The sequence below is a fragment of the Heteronotia binoei genome, chromosome 1 (assembly GCF_032191835.1).
Source record: "Heteronotia binoei isolate CCM8104 ecotype False Entrance Well chromosome 1, APGP_CSIRO_Hbin_v1, whole genome shotgun sequence".
Classification (NCBI taxonomy): domain Eukaryota; kingdom Metazoa; phylum Chordata; class Lepidosauria; order Squamata; family Gekkonidae; genus Heteronotia; species Heteronotia binoei.
Window position 1 is genome coordinate 260,651,642 of NC_083223.1, and position 20,811 is coordinate 260,672,452.

The 20,811-nt window shown below is 46.6% G+C and overlaps 1 protein-coding gene across 10 annotated transcripts in view; it reads right to left on the reverse strand.

Annotated features, from left to right (window-relative positions):
• The window catches only part of MARK2 (microtubule affinity regulating kinase 2), a 181,829-nt gene extending 161,415 nt beyond the window's left edge, over positions 1 to 20,414 (reverse strand). For 9 of the 10 annotated variants that reach the window (XM_060254812.1, XM_060254782.1, XM_060254797.1 and 6 more), the window contains exon 1: positions 20,275 to 20,414. In XM_060254812.1, coding sequence (XP_060110795.1) covers positions 20,275 to 20,331 — 57 coding nt within the window. In that variant the 5' untranslated portion in view covers positions 20,332 to 20,414. Of the gene's footprint in view, positions 1 to 11,513; positions 11,634 to 20,274 lie in introns of those variants that run through there. The other variant, XM_060254758.1, reaches the window with a different exon arrangement.
• Positions 20,415 to 20,811: the final 397 nt, after the last annotated feature.

The window sequence follows — 20,811 nt, forward strand, 5'->3', positions numbered from 1 at the left end:
AATGAAAAGACCAATGACAGGCTGGCCGGCTAAAGGGTTCATCCTCCCCTTCGTCTCTCTCTTGATTGGGCCAGGCTGCTGCTCTCTGCTCTCCTCCTGTCAAAGGTGGGATGAGTAGCTTCCTGCCTGTTAGTGAGCATTTGCGCTGGACCTCCCCTTTTGCTTAAGCTGCCTCCATTGCCACTGTTGCTGCCCCTTTCTTCTCCTCTGACCATCTCTCACACTCTGGCACAATGCTGGAGAAGTGGCCCTCTGGGAAGGAGGGAGAGAGCCATTATGTGTGAAGGTGGTGGTGGGGAGTTGCTGATGGAAACGGGCATATGGGGAACTGTGGGAATGGGAATGCCAAAGTGGATCCGGGGAAGAGGGATATAAGGGACTGAAGTGGGGCATGGAAGGGAAGGGTCGAAGTTGCTTGCAGCAGGGTGTGTGGTGAGAACTGCACTTGGAAAATCATGGGAGAGGAGATTGCTGATCTAGTGTAGTGGGGAGATGTATTTTCTGGGATCACTTGTGCCAGAGAGGGAGGTGGGAAATGTTTCTCCAAGGTGGGATTCATGCTCCAGGCAAATATAGCTGCTGGGGGAAGGGAAAGGGCTAAGCATTTGTGTTTAGAACAGGTGACATGCAAGAACAGAGGTGTAGCTGAAAGCTAAGATACAACAGGAGTCTTGAGCTACCTTAAAAGACTGAATGAGATTTTGCTGCATCATTTTTATTTAGTAGGCATCTGTATCTTGCTCTTCTCCCCAAATGGGAATACAAAGCAATTTAAAACATATTGTTCTCCCCATCTGTGCTTTTCTTCTCACAACTGTGCAAGGGTAGGTTAGGCAGAGGGAGTCGACTGGCTCAAAGTCACCTGGCAACTTCCACGACAGAGTAGGGCTTATGAACCCGGGGATTCCCAGTTGTTAATCCTCATGCTCGAACCTCAGTCCCGTGGGGGTGCGTGTATGTGGTCTCTAAGTGGGACTGAAGTGCAAGGAAAGAAGTGGAGCAGACTTGAGATTTGGAGAGTGGACTGGTGTGGCTGAATCACAGAGAGAAGATGGGAGAAAAGGGCTGGTCATTGACAGGTAGCTGGTCAATCGGTGGCGAGCTCATGATTTTTTTCTGGTGGATTGAGCAAATACTGGGTGGGGGGGTGGCGGCTTCAGTTCCTTAGAGAGTTTATATCAGGGCTGGCCAAACTTGCTTATATTAAGAGCCGCATAGAATAAACTTCAGATGTTTTGAGAGCCACAAGACATGAACATCAGATGCCTGAGAGCAGGGGAAGGAAGCAAATGTGGAAAGTAAGCAACTTTAACTTTAAATGCATCCTCCAAGCCAGCCAATAGAGTGGTGGGGGCTTCGAGACCACACAATATGTGTGAAAGAGCCACATGTGGCTCCCAAGTCGCAGTTTGGCCACCCCTGGTTTATATTATATGTGTATGTTTTGGGGTGGACCTCTCTAAGCAGGAAAGAAACCCTGCCTCACACACAAAAATGCTTCCAGAGTTGCAGAGAAAAAAAGTTGCTGATCTGGTGTAGTGGGGAAGTATATTTTCAGAGAGGGAAGAGGACCCCTGGGATCACTTGTGCCAGAGAGAATGGTGGGAAATGTTTCTGGCAAGGTGGGATTCATGCTCAAAGCAGATTAGAGCAAGTCAGTACAGTTGACAAAAAGGGGCATTCAAGCTGCTCTCCGTCTGCCAAATGAAAGGATGCCACAACTCACAGGTAGGTGGGGGAGCAATGTGATGCTGCACTAATGTTGGCATTAACAAATGTGTCACTTTTCGAATTCAAATTACCCCCGACGTAAGGTTTTTGCTTTTAAACCTAAATAGCTCTTCTCTGTAATAATAAATGTCAATAAGTCAAAAGTACTGATATACACCTAAACAGCATACTCAAGATTGCTAAAGCACAAATGCTGTCTCCAGGTATTGATGCAATAATTCAGAATAAGAGGTTATCAGTTATCAAAGACTATTAAATAAAGAAAATACTGTAAGACTGTTAAAGTTTTAAGCATGTTTGTATTTTGGGTAAATTTTGGGCAATTGGGCTTGCCTGTTTCCTTTATAAAGTTTATCTCTCTGGTACCTGGCATTACATTTTATTCTGGCTAAACATTAAGAACTTCCTGACAGTCAGAGCAGTTCCTCAGTGGAACAGGCTTCCTTGGAAGGTGGTGGGCTCGCCTTCCCTTGGAGGTTTTTAAACAGAGGCTAGATGGCCATTTGACAGCAATCTGATCCTGTGAATTAGGCAGAACATGACAAGGAGGGCAGGAAGGGTTGTATCAGTGCATACTTTTCATGACCCTTTCTTACACATTCAGGGAAATGCTGATTGACACTTTGGGGCTGGTCAGCAATTTTTCTCCAGCCCAGTTTGACAATGGATCCTGGAGATTTTTGCCATTTTCTGGGCAAGGAGCAGGGGTCACTAGGAATGTGTGTGTGGGGAAAGGTATTTGATCCTGAACTGTGCAGAGGGCTGGACTAGATTACCATGGAGATCCCTTCCAACTCTATGATTCTAAAAGAGAGTTTCAGGATATAGGTTTTTGAGAGTCAAAGCTCCCTTCTACTGCAGAGCCAATATAGCTGCTCTCTGAAACAATTATCTTAAGTAGAACAAATTTTGAGTCCAGTGGCACCTTTAAGACAAGCAAAAGTTAATTCAAGGTATGAGCTTTCCTGTGCAAGCACACTTCATCAATTTGAGACCAACACAGCTGCCCATCTGGGTCTTCCGTGTTTGCTATCTTCAAGCTATCTTCAAGGTTACCAAAGTAAATGAGCACATGAAAAGATTTTTTTTCTTTTAAGCTGTGATTAACTTTGTATTTTTGACTGGTTTGCCCTCCCAAATTCTTAATTTTTCCTGCCACCAAATAACAAGCTCAAGTACGGCACAACACATTTTGCAGGGAAAGAAATTTATTTCACATAAAGGTGAAGAAATCTGGGCCACTTTCTTGTTTCTTCACATTTATGTATAAAGTCTTCACACATCATGACTGAGCCTACTATGAGCATACCGTATTTGCTGTTAAAAGGGCCAGCACAAATACCTAAATTCTTGTTCAAAAGAACTTATCACAAAAGTGAACAGGACTTACCAGCTCTGTAAGATCAAGGAGTTTTGTAGCACTTGAGAGACTAACACATTTTGAGAAATAAATGCCTTCTCTTTGGCCCAGGCTTATATAATAGAGTGATTAACAGACATTCTCACATTTTGACATATCACTGTTTTATTGTTTTCTCATACTCATGCTATCTACATCAAAGGTTTGCTCAATTTGTTAATTTTACTATTCTGTCACCGGATCTTAAAGTTGTACCATTTTGCATTCTAAATCACTGCCTACCAGCTATATGTAGCTCTACTTATTGTACCTGATTGATTCATCTGATGAAGTGTGCTGGGAGCACACGAAAGCTTACGCTCTCAATAAAACTTTGTTGGTCTTAAAGGTGAACCTGACTCCTACTTTGTTCTACTGCTTCTGACCCACACGGCTGCCCACTTGGATCTAACACATCTTTTGTATCAAGAGTTCACAGGGTACAGATTTTGGGATTAGAGTTTTTTGCATTGGGGGTGGGAGAGGGTCTGGAGACAGAACGCATACTTTGCACGTAGAAGTTTCCAAAATCCATGGGCTGGTGGTCTCCAGGTAAAAACAATAACTCCTTTGCATGGAACAATCCGTTGATAAAATCCTCAAGGCCTACTCTAGTTCAGCTCAGACAACGCAGGGCAGACTGAACCAATGGTCTGGCTTGGTATACAGGCAATTTCACCAGCACAAGGCTGCAATCCTGCATAGTTACATGGGGGGAACGTATCAATAAACAAAGATTTCAGGTTTTCACAGCTGGCAACATCATTAGGGTTTGTAGAATCTTTCGGGCTCAAATGCCATGTTCTACTGGAGAAAGTTTGGAAGGAAAACTTTCTCCAGTAGAACACGGCACTTGAGCCCGAAAGATTCTACAAACCCTAATGGTATCAATAAACACATTGAGACTTACTTCTGAGTAACTATGGATATGATTGGGCTGAGTATCATGGAATGCCCCTGGCAAGTGGTAGAGACATAGAATTTCCAAAAACAACTGGAAGGCCTGGGGAAGGGGGGAGGTGATCCACAAAAAAAAAATTCTATTGGTAAAATTAATGCCTCAGTTTTTTTCCACGCTCCACATTTACAATAAGTGAAATCCTTTGTAAGACAAAGTTTTTCTCAAAGAGAATAATCCATAGAAAGCTTTTTTTTCCCAGTGTTCCCAATTTTTCTGCTGGGAAAACAAACATTTCCCCCCCTTAATTCTTTTCAAGTCTTTATGTCTCTACAACTATTCTTGAATAGATTTTTTAAAAGAACTTCTTACCTGCTAGAGAACATAAAAGCAAGGGTAAAACAGAGTGACCTGTAGTGGTATTATGCTTCCTCACTTCTCTTTCTGGCTAAGAAGATATCATGAAAGAAAGGTTCCCCAATTACAACTGGGATGACTTTGGGGCACGGAACAAGGTAAAGCCGAAAATGAAAGTAAAATCCGCTACAAGCCTAGAGTTAGTACGCTCTTAAAGGAACAGGGAGAGGGAGGAGAAGGAGAGTGGATTAACACCTCGGCGTTCACTCAAAGTCCAAGTGGTTTATAATCTCCTTTTCCTTCCTCTCCCCACAACAGACACCCTGTAAGGCAGGTGGGGCGGAGAGAGAACTGTGACTGGCCTGAGTAGGGAATCAAACCCAGGTATTCCAGATTAGAGTCCACCATTCTTAACTACTACACCAAACTGACTCTCAGTGGCCTACTCTTGTCCAAGGCAGACAACATGGGACAGGCTGAACCAATGGTCTGGCTTGGTATAGGAGCACAGAATCATAGAGTTGGAAGGGGCCACACAGAGCAGGGGTGGCCAATGGTAGCTCTCCAGATGTTTTTTGCCTACAACTCCCATCAGCCCCAGCCATTTGGCCATGCTGGCTGGGGCTGATGGGAGTTGTAGGCAAAAACATCTGGAGAGCTACCATTGGCCACCCCTGCCCTAGAGCACCCCCAACAAATGTCTGTCCAGCTGCTACTTAAAGACTGCAGTGAATTCCATCTCTTTTGCATGGGGTAATTTCACCTCTCTTATCTAACTCTTTTGTCTTAAAAGGCAATCATCATTTAAAAACCAAAAAAACCCACCACTGGCAGCCTGTCAAGTGCTTTTGTGTATCACTGATCTCCCCTCAGTTCACTAAGCCAGTGGTAGCGGTGGGGATTTTAAGCAATCTTCTGAAAATCTGGAAGAACGGAGGCAGATATGCCCTCAAGAAGAGGGAATTGCACAGTCTCAGTGCTACCACCCAAAGGCCCTGTTGCATGTGTGATAATCAAATCTTGTATAGTGGGGGCACAAAGGGCAAACAGGTGCCCTCACACTAGAGAAGGCTGTCCTTTGGGCATCCTGGTCACAAACAATTTTTTAAATTGCAATAACCAGCACTTTCAACTTGGCCTAGAAACAGATTGGGAACCAAAAAAGCTGCCTCGGGATTGATGTTCAAAGCAACTCACTCTAGATAGTAATCAGGGGGTCTACCTTTTGAACCCCACTGACATTTCCAAGAACAACAAAGTTTTATGCATGGTATAAGCCAGGGGTGGCCAATGGCTGGAGCTGATGGGAGTTGTAGGCAAAAAACATCTGGAGAGCTACCATTGGCCACCCCTGGTATAAGCTTGTATGTGCAACTGGGACTCTATTATGACCTTACAAACCAGAGGGCACCAAACCCAATGCCAAGTCACTTCCTGTGTGTGATACTTACTATAAAACAATGCTTGTTCCTAGAGGTACATTGCCAAACAAGAACCGTTTTCCAAATAAGAGCTGCACCACAAAGAAAAGAGCTTCATCTCTATTTCTTAGCCTCCAACAGCAATAGAATCTACTGCAATCGAACCGTGACTGAAGTCACGTGTCCTCTGGAGCGCTTCCCCCAACAAGGTCAGCAGCAAAGGAAAAATGAGTTTGCCGAACTGAAACTGTAACAGAACAGTACGTACCTTCAGAGAACCTTAAGGTGGATAATGTACAGGAGAATACAAAACATAACAAAAATGGCACACTCAAAGCTTCCATTTAGGCAATTTTTAATTAAAAGTGAATTTAAACACAGCATGTGTTACCCCAACAAAGTACCTTGGCATTTTGGCATTTTCCCCAGGCTTTTTTTTTAAAAAAAAATCAGAAGTGCAGCATTCTAGAAGAAACACTGATCACTCTTAAACACATCTCCATCTACAGGTACACAGCTGATGGTCCACGTTCCTATGGAAGTGTACAGCAGCAACCAAAGGATCATTTGCTTTCACCACCTGAGGGTCACATCTGGCCATTTAAATTGGTGATCCATCTAACTGGCAGAATGGGAACTATGAAAACCTCAAGGTGGTCTCCTGCTTGTTGTGGTTGTCACGAACCAGATAACATTAGCAGGGGTTCATTTTCACAGAAAGGAACCTCCAGGAAGAGTTTTCAGGCTGAACACAGTCCTGCAGAACTCATGCCTGGTCAACCAAAGTTGGTTCCTGCAACATTCTGGTAAATGGTAGCCTGATAATCGATCCTTTCTTGGTAAGTAAACTGAGAAAGTGTACAGAGACACACACAAAAACACCACACAGAGAAACTGCACAGCACCAAAAATCCAAGCAGACCCCAAATCTCCAACTGCAGTATAAGCATCCTCGAAACAATGTTCTATTAAAAGTGGAGACACAAAAAAATGATTATCAACAAACAGTACCCTCCCATACTTCATTAATGGCCAAACACTCTTCTTTTCAGATGCCATTTTGGAGCCAAAATGATTATCAGGATATCTAGTTCTCAACATGACCCCATCTGCAGATACCTAAATCCAGAGATATTTAAATCCAGAGTTAAGAAAAGCCCCAGACTAGCAGGAAAATCTGAAAGCTTCTTTAAAAATTGAGGGGGATTAAAGTCCTCTAAATTATTAGAAGCAGCACCTGTAGCTTTAAGAAACAAATGGCCCCAATGGTCATTGCTAGGCAACCAAAGCAGTATCACTGGGCTTCCAGCCTTAGTTTCTTGCAATTAAAGGTGCTGGGAAGGGGCTATTTAGGCCTCTGAGCAGCGATTCATGGGGTCAGGACCTGCAACAACTTGCTAACATCTGACCTGCATGACTCCCTAGGCCCAGCTGCTTCCTACTGTTCAAAAGCAGCCACCCCACAAAACCGGAGTTGTGTAGTTTCAGACTAGAGTGTGGGAGATCCAGGTTCAAAATCTTCATTTTGCCATGTAAAAGTGATGTGTCCCCTTTAAATCTTTGTGGGTTTCATACCACAGAAGTGGTACCACCAGCGACTGGTGAAGAAGCCGGAATAGTGCAGAGTTTTCCTACGGAGAGCGTGCCAGGGAAGGAAAGGAGAAAAAGCCAAAGATGGGGGCAGATAAAGGTAGGTTGCCTGGTGGGTGGGAAAGCAAGCAGGAAAAGGCTGTGGAGACTTTAAGGGACATATGAACACTGGAAGCTGCCTTATACTGAATCAGCCCATCAAGGTCAGTATTGTCTACTCAAACTGGGGCAGCTTTCCAAGGTCTCAAGCTGAGGTCCTTCACATCACCTCCTACCCGGTTCTTTCGACTGGAGATGCCGGGGATTGAGCCTGGGACCTTCTGCATACAAAGCAGTTCCTCTTCCACTGAGCCATAGCCCCTCTGCATGCAAGAGGAAATAGTGGGGGAGTAGAAGATGAGATTCCCTCCCCCACAAGTCCTTGCAGGCCCCCTGCTCGTTTCATATAACACCGGTGCTCTCTATATGCATGCCTGTTTCTAAAAATCATATTAGAAGACCTCGGCCGTATTCATTTGTTTGCCACTGATGTATTTTCTCCTTTAAATGTTTTTGATAATAAAAGCAAGCCTGGCCTGCAAGATGGAGTTGAGAGTTTTTCTTTTTTTTGATCTTTCTCAGAGCACAGTGTGGCCCAGAAAAAAAAAACGAACACCAATCATTATCAGAGCCAGCCCGACCAGTTTAGCAAGCAAGAAACATTACCCTCCTTCCTCTCCACCCTCCTGATGAAAAGCAAAGGGTGGGATAAGAACCCTCCTCCTACACAGGCTGAACTTTAAAAAAAAAAAGGCAGCAGGACACATTCACAACCAGCGAAGTTCACCTGCCACACTTGCGCATCTCCCTGTAACGCACACCTACAACTGACAACGCACACAACAACTGACAATGCAGTGACGAAAAGGTGAAGCACAGACCGGTCTGCTGGCAACTGACAAGTCAAACATAGGTGTATCCACCCCTCAGGAGATCCTAATACGAAATGTCAGAAATAATAAAGGGGGGGGAGAGCAAGAGTGGAGGAAATAAGTCTTAGAACAGGGGTGGCCAAACTGTGGCTTAGGAGCCACAAGTGGTTCTTTCACACACATTGTGTGGCTCTTGAAGTCCCCACTGTCCTGTTGGCTGACTTGGAGAACGCATTTCTCTCTCTAAATCACTTCTCTAAGCCAAGCCAGCTGGCAGCTTGGAGAATGCATTTAAAGTTAAAGTTGCTTTCTTACTACCTCCACCTCCCCTGATCTATTTTCCTTCCTTCCTCCCTCCCTTCCTTCCTGTCCTTGTGGCTCTCAAACATCTGACGTTTATACTATGTGACTCTCACATTAAGCAAGTTTGGCCACCCCCATATTAGAAGAATGCCAACAGAGGAGAGATCCCTGGTGGGGAAGAGACACACACAGAGGTCCCAGCATAAATGCAAAGGTGAGATGCATCAAGAGTTGCATACTTCTTATACTGCATGCCCAGGAGGATGTGCTGTTCAACTACGAGTGGAAACTAATTCAGTGTGAGCTCTTTCTTGGCTACCAAAGGACAGATGTCCCCCCTTCAGCCTAGTCAAGCTGGCATTCAGTTGTCGAGGTGATATCCTGGATTAGGCCTGTGCTATTGGCACAATCCATAAGGGGTTTTTGGACAAATAGCTGCAGCAGTATCACCACGGAAACCTCTTTTCTACAGCCGCTCTGATCTTCTTTAGAAGTCACGGTAGCAGAATAGTCCCAGCCAGCTCAAGATTCAGAGTTCAACAGCCATCCTTAAGATTGTAGCTTCTCATAAAAGCCACCCATGGCACATCATGTATCACACATAACCTTCCCCCCCACCACCCTCAAAGTGGGACAGGAGCCAAGAAATCCCAGGCGCCAGCTCACCATGGCACCTAGAAACTTCATTGGGGCACTGACAATTAGAAAATATGGTCATTAAAATACCTGAAGACTGAGCCCGGCTCCTGCATTTTTGGGGTGGCTCCTGGAACCTAAGAGAACCTGTCAAGGCCAGCCATGGGGCAGCCCCAGTCAACTGCAGAGATGGTCATGTTAAGCTTTAGCAGCAGGCCCACACCATGGGACTTCAGGCCATCTCTGGCTACTGCCCACAGAAAGTAACACTTGTCCTTGTAACTTCATGGGGAAAAGATATGGGAAGTCTGTTTCTATTTGAAGCACTATGCACACTGATGGGAATGTATACAGAACAAAAATATAAAGACAAAGGAAAAGGCTGGGTTAAGACCTGTGAAGAGAAACCAAGGAAGAAGTGTAGAAGAATAGGTCATAGAATCATAGAGTTGGAAGGGACTTCCAGAGTCATCTAGTCCAACCCCCTGCACAATGAAGGAAACTCACAAATACCTCCCCTTAAATTCACAGGAGCTTCATTGCTGTCAAGGTTTTTATACCTTTCTTTTCTCTAGCTTAAGGAGTCTCAAAGCAGCTTCCCTTCTTCTTCCCAGAACAGATGGAGAGTTCTGAGAGAATTGTGACTGGCCCAAGGTCACCCAATAGGCTTCGTGTAGAGGAGGAGCAGGGAACAAAACCCAGCTCTCCAGATAACAGTCCGCTATTCTCATCTACTAAATCACACAGAAGATGGTGCTGCTGGGCTGGGAGTTTTGCTCAATTCCCACATTACTTCCTTTTCCTAAAGCAGGGGTGGCCAAATGTGCTTAATGTGAGAGCCACAAAGAATAAATTCTCCAATGCATTTAAATCACTTGGAGAAGTGATTTAAAGAGAGAAATGTCTTCCACAAGGTGGCCAATGCGATTGTGGGGGCTTTGAGAGCCACACAACATGTGTGAAAGAGCCTCAAGTGGCTCCCGAGCCACAGTTTGGCCACTCCTGTCCTAAAGGATCGCATGTATTCTTTAACTACGGCCTTGCAAGCCTCCTGCCTGACAGTCTCACAGAGGGGACGACAAGAAGTACTGCAGAGTTATGACAAGAGGGAGGCTATGGAAAAGCTGAAAGGGAGTGGAAGCAGGTCAATGTAGGGTCTCACCTCACAGGATACTACTAAGTACTAACAAGCAGTGTGCAAACCCAGGACAGTTTTATCTGAAATATTCTGGAGAGATCCAAAGCACTGGAATCATTGATAGGAGTGGGCCAGTTCTCCTTGGCACTTCTGTTAAACAGGGAGTTTTGTATTGTTTAGGGACTGGGTCTGAATACGCAAGAACTTCATCCAAGGAAAAAAGAAGGAAGACTTCGCCCATCCCCATCTCTCCCCGCCACACACACATACTTTTCAAACGCCTGGGTAGTACCTGAATAAACTACTTACCACCACAGACACCCAACGAGGAGATTTCAAATGCCTTGGGCACTTGAACAAACCACTTGCCACCACAGACACCCAACAAGAAGAGATTTACCAAGAAGGAAATTTAATCTGTTCTAAGCAGGAAACCAAAGAAATGGACCCAAGAGTTTCCCACACAGTTCGAAGCTTCAAGGGGAGGGGAGAAGAGGAGTTCACCAGACTAGGTTGCCTGAAGCAGACAGCTTATCTGCTCCAGTTTTTACTGCTCCAGCCCACTCAGGATGAAGTAAAGAAGGAAAGAGAGTTTCTCCTGTTATTCTACATCAGTCGTGATTCAAAGCCAGCCAGATTTCGTTATTTTGAAGAAACCCCAGAGCACAGCAAACGAAACAAGGGGGCTTTACTGATATAAAGAGGGGAATTCTTTCCCCGTCCCCAATGTTTGTTTAAAACCTGCTGCTGAAAAACACAGTTAAGCAACATGTTCAGAAGGAAAAGTACTAGGGGGCTCAAGACTCAAAACGTTCTTCTTCTGTTTTGTGCTGCCCCAAACATAAGGGATGCTAGAGATATATTTAGTCCCGCATCCTACTTGCCTCATCTCCACGCTAAGCCTTCCTCACCAGGCCTCGTTGCTATGACACGCAGTAGGCACTGGCACATGAGGGAAGAGTCCAAAAAAAATTCCTAAATTAGAGGCTTCCCCGCTTTGCAAGGCGCGGGAAAGGTGACGGCTATCTGATGGGGAGAAGTGAAATAAATGCAGCTGTTGGTGGTATGTAAGCCCCACCCTGCCCCAGGGGAGAACGGCTGCTGACCCCCAGGGTCTGAGGAAACTCACCGGAGAAGAGGACAGCAAAGCTAGTGGGTGGAGGCTCATCGGGATGGAATTCGGAGCCTGCCAGGCCTGTGTGCTGCAGTTGCCGTTTTTCGAGTAGCCGTCCCTATCTATCCCTTCCACCTTTCCCCTGTAATCTGGTGAGAACGTCACAAGAGGCTCACCAGCCTTCGCAGAACCGGAATAGCTGCACCTCGTCCAGCCCCACCCTTCAGCTCGATCCTTGAGAACCAGAACCTTCCCCGTCATCAGAAGGAAAAAAGAAAGAAAACGAAATAGGCAAGTAATGCCCCAAAGTAAGGGAGGTCTGCTCTCAGCTGCAATTTAGTCTGCCTGGATCACAAGCTTGCAAAGAATTAGCAGCAATTCCAGGCAAAAGCCCACTCCTCGTGTCTGAAGCCCCGAAACAGATTTGTTTGGTTATCGGCAATAGGCTGCCATTCGAGAAAGTTGCTCAGAGGGAAGTTCAAATCAAAAGTTTAAGTGGCAAACGTCCATATAGATGGCCTATAAATAGCAGCAGCCCAAGGATGAATAAACTATTTTGTTACCGAGAAATAACTTGGATTTTAAAAAAAAACCCTCTGTGAACAAAAATGTCTAGACTAAAACAGAAACAGACTCAAGAAGCAGAGAGGCCCAATAGGCTTCCCAGGAGAAACAGCTATTTATATCCCACTTTTCAACTTACTGAGCAGAGCCACCCCCCCCCCCCGAAAGATTCTTCCTGGGCCACCACCCAATAACACATTTAAAGAAACACCAAGTTAGGAAAGAAAAGGAGGAAAAGGGGTGGTGATGGAAATTTCAAGAGAAGCACATGCATACACTTGAGGAAAGGGAAGCAAGGAACCCATCGATGCTCAAGAGAGGAAAAGCCTCTCCAGGAATCCAGACTCTCCCCCTTTAATTTTGCTTAACCAGAAAATATCACAGGTGCCCTGTTGATGCAGGAGAGAGCTGCCTACCACTTCCAAGCCCAAGGAAGGATTAAAGTGAAAAAATGTGGATTGTTAATAGAGAATTCCTAAAGAGCCCTGACCTGGATAGCCCAGGCTAGCCCGATCTTGCCGGATCTTGGAAACTAAGCAGGGTTACACCTTGTTAGTTATTTGGATGGCAGGCCTTCAACAAAAGACCAGAGTCGTGATGTGGAGGCAGGCTATGTCAAACCACCTCTGAACAGTCTCTGGCCATTAAAACCCTATGGAGTTGCCACAAGTGAGCTGTGATTTGGCAGCCAAAAAAAGGGGGGGGGCGGGGAGAGAGAGAGAGAATTCCAAATGCCTCTGAATCTATCTGCCGGGACCATCAGACATCCTGGTAGTTGATCCCCTATTGTCACAGGAGGTCAAAATGGACAGCCTGAGGCTTCTCAGCCCCGCCCCCCCAAGCAATCTGGGCACTGGAAATTTTGCACCTCTGGCTCCAGTGCCCAGATCTTGGGAGCCAGTTTGGTGTAGTGGTTAAGTGTGCGGACTCTTATCTGGGAGAACCGGGTTTGATTCCCCATTCTTTCACCTGCACCTGCTGGAATGGCTTTGGGTCAGCCATAGCTATCTCAGAAGTTGTCCTTGAAAGGGCAGCTTTTGGGAGAGCTCTCTCAGCCCACCCACCTCATAGGGTGCCTGTTGTGGGGCGAGAAGATATAGGAGACTGTAAGCTGCTCTGAGTCTCTGATTCAGAGAGAAGAAAAAGAAGAATTGCAGTTTTATACCCCACCATTCTCTCTGTGTGGGGTATAAATCTGCAGTCTTCTTCTTCATTATGACCAGGGCAGACCAGGCCTATTTGTTTCCGGGAGAGCAGTGGACCACAAGGGCTGCTGAAGTAAGCTTGCTCAAAGGAGCTCAGGGCAGTGTACCTGGTTCTCTTCACCTGCTTTTTCTTGTCCATACAATAATCCTATGAAGTTGCAATAAGGACCAGTGATTAGCCCCAAGGATACACGGTGGCTAAGTAAGAGCTGAACCAAGGCGTCTTCTGTCTTAATCCAACACACAAACCCGCTACACCAAAGAGGTTAAGCAAAAAGCTGTCAGAGGGAGACTAGGCTTTGAGGAGGGATCTGAACACAGAGAGAGAGAGAATATGAGGTGGTATCATGTAGAAAATCAAGAAGCAAGTCCTGGGCAGCAAGCAACAATGGCCCCTTGTTCACTTGGTGGAGACTAACCCAACATAAACAAGATGCCAAAAATGCAGTCATGTTCAAGAAGAAAATGGGGAACTGACGGAAGAGTCTGAACTGAAGGCACTTCTTAAAGGGAGCAGTTTGAACTGACTACAGCGGGACAAATGCTCCATCAAGGAAAACAATCGTAGGGCCAAAGAAAGAAGCGATTCCCAGTCTTCATACAAAATTTTCTGGCTGAAAAATTTAGAAAAGGGAGGGCAAGTAAGCAGCACGCAAAAGGATCTAGGGAGACCCATATTTTGAGGATAGGGAGGCAAGCTGTACTTCATAGGATGCTTGGCAGATCACTGGCATGGCCACCTGGCTGAACAGAAGCATACACAAAACCCCTCCAAGGTGATTAGGAACCCATGAATGCAAAACACAGCTGTCCTAGCCTTTTTTGGTGCCAAAATCCTAAAATCGCAGCCAACTTATGGCAACCCCACAGGATTTTCAAAGTGAGAGACGGAGGTGGTTTGCACTTGTCTGCCTCTGCAATAGCAACCCCTGGGCTTCCTTGGTTTCCCACTGAAGTACTAACTGGGGCCGACCCTGCTTAGCTTCCAAGACAGGCTCCTGTTCACTTCAAAGAGGGCTGAGCTGGAAAACATCTGAGTAGATCATGTTTCCGTTAGAGATGTACACTTGAATATACACAGTCCAAATTTATATCAAAAAAAAATACCTTATCTGTATTTTCCAGATATATTCCAGTCTCCGGATGATATTTAGGATTTTCCAGGATACTGGGAATGGATCCTGAAAAATCCCAGAAATCCCCCTCCTCCCCAGTCTGTGTCTTCCTGGGTTTGGTATCAGTTTGCAGTGTTGGTTTCACTTTCATTCCTAAATTGACTGTGTTAGTCTTGCGACACTGTAGTCTTTGAAGGCATCGTTTTTGTCAGGTTTGCAGTAGATTCTCTGATTTGATGTAACCTTTGATTCTCAGGTTGTCCACTGGCACAACTTCTCTAATTTTATGTCTGTTAGGCTTCCTAATCAGGCTGTTAGGCTTCCTAATCAGGCTGTCTTGAACTATTCCCCAGTTTGACACTGTGTTGGATTTTCAGGTTGTACATTTGTTGTGTTGGGCTTCTCACAGTGTCCCACAGTTCTGCCAGGATTCCCGGGTTCTGCGTTGATTCTTGGGGCTTGCTGGCTCTGTTACCTTTGAAATGCTTTTGGCCAAGGATTGCTTTCTTCCTCTTGTGTCTGGCTATTCTTTGCCCTGGAGAAAGCATGGGATTCCTTGTCCACAGCAAGCAATGGAGGGTGACTGGAGGCACCTTCTCCAGAGGCCAATTCACTTGAAACTTGGGGGTTACTTAAAGGATAGGTACCAGCAACCCCAAGAACACCATGGCACAGAGTGGTAAGCTGCAGTACTAGCTCTGCTCACGATCTGAGTTCAATCCTGGTGGAAGCAGGGTTCAGGTAGCTGCCTCAAGGTTGACTCAGCCTTTCATCCTTCCAAGGTCGGTAAAACGAGTATCCAGCTTTCTGGGGGTAAAGTGTAGCTGTTTGGGGAAGGCAATGGCAAACCACCTCATAAAAAGTCTGCCAAGAAAATGACATGATGTGATGTCACCCCATGGGTTGGTAATGACTCGGTGCTTGCACAGGGGACTGCCTTTACCTTTTTATCAGCAACTCCACTGCAATACTGGTACAATTTGGTCAAAAACAAGCCTCTCCAGCCCTCTGGAAAGATTCCCCATAGAAAATAAAGGAGATTAATAGTAGCACCCCCCCCCAAAAAAAACCCCCACCAGATCCAAATATCAAATTAGTATTTGCAACTTGGAAAACAAGAGATATATTTTGGATCTTCCAGATCCAAGAAATGGCGCTTTAGCTGCACATCCCTACTCTCCATCTCTCACGCTGCTGCCCATAATGGTGCCCCAAATTCACTGCCTCAAGCAACTGCCTTGTTATGCTGCATGGAAGAGTTGCTTCTGGGGTCAAGCGCACCCTCCCCCAAGACCTGGGCTCTTTTATCGATTCTTGTTTTCTAAGTACGATGGCAATTTTTAGCATCCATCTACACAGCCCACCTTATCCTCAATATATCCCTTCCCCCTTCATTCAGCAGAAGACTACATCACCCCCACCAACGCAATTAAGAGATTGCGGAAGCCGGGAGGACGAGCCCACGAGAACAGGAAGATAACGAGAAGGATAGGCACATACAGGAATGAATTAGTCAAAAAGGGTGGGAAGCAGGGGGGTTTTTTCCTTCTTCTTCTTCTTCTCTGCACTGAGCCAGCGCTTGTTCCGTGGGCTGTCACGCAAACATCAGTGGGAGGAATGCAAGAGAGTCAACAGAAGACCTTTCCTTGGGCAGAGTGCAGAGGAAGCTGTAACAGGCAAAGGGGATATTTTCTCGTGCTGTTCAGGAGAATCTTGCTCCGCATCAGCCCAGCGGACGAGTGGAAAGCAAGCACCTACGAAGGGTTAATTGTGGGGCAAATCTTTACTGCTCAGTCCTACTGGAAGATTTATTTTTAAAAGAACTATATCTGGCTCCAGTAGAATGCTCCAAGTGGCATGCACAGTTCCATGTGTAAAATAAGATTAAAAGAATAACACCCAGACAGCAAGTGTCTCAGACCTGCAAAACACAAGCTGTAAAGCAGATGCATATAGCAACAGTACATTACTATAAGGGCCATCGAACAGAGACACAAGGGAGCACTCCTGACCTGGATGGCCCAGGCTAGCCCGATCTCACCAGATCCTGAAAGCTACACAGGGTTAGTCCTGGCTAGTACTTGAATGGGAAACCACCGAGGAAGCCCAGGCTTGCTATGCAGAAGAAGATGATGATATTGGATATATATCCCACCCTATACTCTGAATCACAGAGTCTCAGAGCAGTCACAATCTCCTTTACCTTCCCCCCACCACAACAGACACCCTGTGAGGTAGGTGGGTTAAGAGAGCTCTTACAGCAGCTGCCCCTTTCAAGGACAACTCCTACGAGAGCTATGGCTGACCCAAGGCCATTCCAGCAGCTGCAAGTGGAGGAGTGGGGAATCAAACCCGGTTCTCCCAGATAAGATTCCACGCACTTAACCACTACGCCAAACCGGCAAGTAGCAAGCAATGGCAAGCCCTCTATGCTCCGCTCTTGCCCTGAACACCCTACAGGGTTGCCGTAAGTTGGGTGGGACTTGACAGTACCTTCTACCACCACCAATGCAACCACAACCTAATTTGGACCACAGTGAGCCTGATGGAAAGAATTTAATCCCCCCCACCAATGACACCATCACCAAAAAGTCATCATTCCTCAGTTGCACGCTTAACCTCATAATGCTGACGGACCTCACCAGTCGACAGACCTAAAAACAAAAAAGCACTCCTGTACCAGACCAGTGGCCCATCTAAACTGCCATTCTGTTTCACACCGTGACCCCTCCCCCCCCCCCAAATTGCTTGGAAGGCCAGCAGAGGGCAAGCTACATAGGTGACAGTATATATAAAGGTCTCCTACATGACCTATAAACTCAGAAGTAAAGTCTCTACTGCCACTGTTCATGCTATGTGTTTGGCAAACTTTGGTTTGCCCAAGGGATGAATCTGTACAAGGAAGCAAATATGCAGAGCCAGTCTGTACACTGCACGGCTGCCACTGTGGCAGGTTAGGGCCAGAAACACTTCTAGTGTACGTCAGCATGATATTTTAAGGCCTAACCCGAGATTCTGCTAACTTTGATCTTCAAAAGTACTGCTTGGAAGCAGCAGCTGCCTTGGGTAATCAGAGCAATGGTTCCCCCTTTGCTTGTTATTGCCTCTTCTAATTGGCAATGAGTATCTCAGAAGTTAGGAAGAGAAAGGTGTTTCCTGACATCTGTACCCAAGATTCACTTTGGAGATGCTGGAGGTGGAAACTGGGACTTCCTGCCGGTGAAGCAAGAACTAGGGAGCATTGTGGCTCCTCCCAGTGAACTCCTTGCTGAACTGCCCATTCACTATGGAAAAGAGGTGTCTAGATTCATAGAGGAGATTGGTGTGTCCGTGAGTAATTAAATCATCAGATTAAGTATCCTCTGAAAACCCCAGACATGGCTAGCAGCACAAGCTAGCAAATCCCAATTCCCGCCACACCTCAGCCACAGTAGGTGGCCTTAGGCAAACCTCAGCCTTCACCCTTCAAGTGCAATATGGAATTAAGGATACTGTCCTGTAATGAGTTGTAAGATTACCGAAAGAACATATCTGGAGTGGCTTGAATGCATAAATGTGCAGCATACAAGCTGAGTTCTGTGTTCACTGCAAACAGCTCAAGAACCCACAAATCACCACACAAGTATCTCTACCTGGGAAGGACATACCTGAAGAGGTACTTCCACTTCTAGGATACAGTCCCTTAAGGGAAGAGTCATAAGAAGGGAGGCATCAGCAATGCACAGGACTGCATCCTTCCGAAAGATGAGGTCATGGTCAGAGCGTCATCTGGGTTACATCAAACCCCACGCACCCAAGTATGCGTAGCTCATCTGTTTGAGTGCGAATTTCTACCTACTTCACCGGCAATCAACTCTCTTGGGCCAAATTAAAAACCAAAAGGAAGCACGAAGACAGGAGCAGTTCCCTGTCCCAGAGCAATTTGGAAAAGGTCAGTAGAAGAGAACCACGTGGGTCTCCTTAAGCGTCTACCTCTTCATGCAGGTGGGTTCTGATCTACTTCAGATCACCACCAGCTAATGCCGGAACCCCAAACAGGGATCTGTCTCAACAACACAGTTCTTGGGCATTTGAGGCAAAGGATGGCTCTTCCCTCACCCACATGCTCCAGCCCTAGACTCTGCTTCCTTCCTTTATGCTGTTCTTCAGTTGTCAAGCAAGTGAGTCACCCTCCCCACCCATATATGACTGTAAGGGGAAGATAGGGGGGGAAGAAGATCGCCCACAATGTAGACATCCACTCAGTGGCCACCCTCATTCTCCGTAACTTTCCAGAGTAATATTTTTTCGGAAAGGGGGTCAGAGAAAGAACCACCAGCAGTGCATTCAACTGCAACTTTGCTGGATTCAGTCCCTGTCTTTCAATCCTGTGTCCAATTGATGGTTTCCCAAGTCATTCTCCAAAGCAACACCTATGCCACAGACAGGTGTAAGTGCAGAAGGACACCACTCCTTTCCTCCTTCCCCTTCCAGGTGTTAGCTTGTTACCTGGAAGTTGTTTGCCACTAATGTGACCATGGAAAGAAGCTCACACAACCATCTCACCTGTCATTTGAAGGGAGAGCTGGGCCAAAAGAAGAAGAAGAAGAAGATATTGGATTTATATCCCGCCCTCCACTCCGAAGAGTCTCAGAGCGGCTCACAATCTCCTTTACCTTCCTCCCCCACAACAGACACCCTGTGAGGTGGGTGGGGCTGGAGAGGGCTCTCACAGCAGCTGCCCTTTCAAGGACAACCTCTGGCAGAGCTATGGCTGACCCAAGGCCATTTCAGCAGGTGCAAGTGGAGGAGTGGGGAATCAAACCCGGTTCTCCCGGATAAGAGTCCGCACACTTAACCACTACACCAAACTGGCACAAGGATTGTCCTCATGGACACCTTGTGAATCTTAGTCCTTGTCGCCAAAACACACCTGAGTTTGCCACTTTTCTGTCTCACTGGCCCTACCTGTTTTGACAACAACCCTAAACAAGTAAAAATTCACACCGGAAGCTCCTTCTCCTGGCATGAAGCAGATGCTCCATGTCCACACATCCAGAGTGCTTTTGAAAGAAAGCAGCAACAGTGTTTTTTTTTTAAGGTAGCAACCTTATATGATCAGCACCTGTACTATTAAAAGTGTCTGGGAAGGGAGAACCCAGCCAGGTTCAACTTTCTTCTGTTTCTACAGCACTAGGATGGGAAAAGCATAGAGTTGCCTCATTTTCTTCTTTGGCCATGGACATGTAAGGGTATTCCTAGATCAAATCAAAGGTTCATTGAATGCAGCATCCTGTTTCCACAGTGACCAACCAGATGCCACCGGGAAGCCCAGGAAAGCGGCAGCCCCCTTCAGTTTTTTCACCCTCTAGCAGCTGGTATTCAGAGACACACTATACCTCAACCTGGAGGCTCCCTTTATTCATGACAGTTAATAACAACTGACAACTCTCCCCCCCCCAAAAAAAAGCATATGTCCATTCCACTTTAAAAGCTATGCATGCTACTGGCCACCATATATATATATATATATATATATTTTAGCAGCATCTGATTACACACACTGATGTAGCAGGTGAATCAGTTTATCCTTTGACTTGGGCAGTTTCACACTCTGCATTCTGGCATCCGAATCAGGGTGAAAGTATCAAAACGCACAGGGGCCATACCAGCAAAAAGACAATGACAGCCCCAAGCTTTTTCCCACGCCAGCACTGTGAGATTGGGAAGCCGGGGAGAAGAGAAGTCACACATCTGCTCAGGTTTTCCTTTCCGTGCAATTCTTCAAGACACAGGAACGCCTTACCTCCTCCACTGTGGCATCCCAAGAAAGGCACATGGGGTGGAAGGAGCCCCACACTTACCCATAGCACCCCCACACAATCCACACACTGGCTCCCGTCCAACCATTACCTGCTCCGTGTCTCTCTCATTGACGGTGGGCAGGGGGCTCCGGCCGCTGTTCGACATGGCTCCCGTTGGCAAGGCCTGAGGGGGTCTCCCCCCAGCTGCTCAGTTCCTTCTCCTTCCTATTCCCTGACCCAGCTGGAAGGGGGGTCGGGTTCCTCTTTCTCCTCCTCACGGTGACGGGGGCGGCCAAGCCACCAGCATGGGGAGAAAAGGGGGCTCAATAAAGGTCCTGGAAGCACCAGCACCGACTACACATGGAGGGGGTCGTCACCGATCCGGGTCTTGGTGAAGGCTGACCGGCTTGATGGATCACGCGAGACCGGGGATGAGGAGCTGGGACTAGGCCGCACCGGTCGAAAATCCCGAACTGGGGAAAAGCCGAGCCCCGAAGGGAGTGTAAGCTTAGACAGAGGCGCCCAAGTCCCGCCGCGCCGCCACGGCCGGGCTCGGACACCGTTTTCCCGTCCTCGCCGGTGCCCGAGCTCCGCTCGCTCCCCCTTGGCTTCACTCAGCGGCGGCTCCCAACATGGCCGCCTCTGC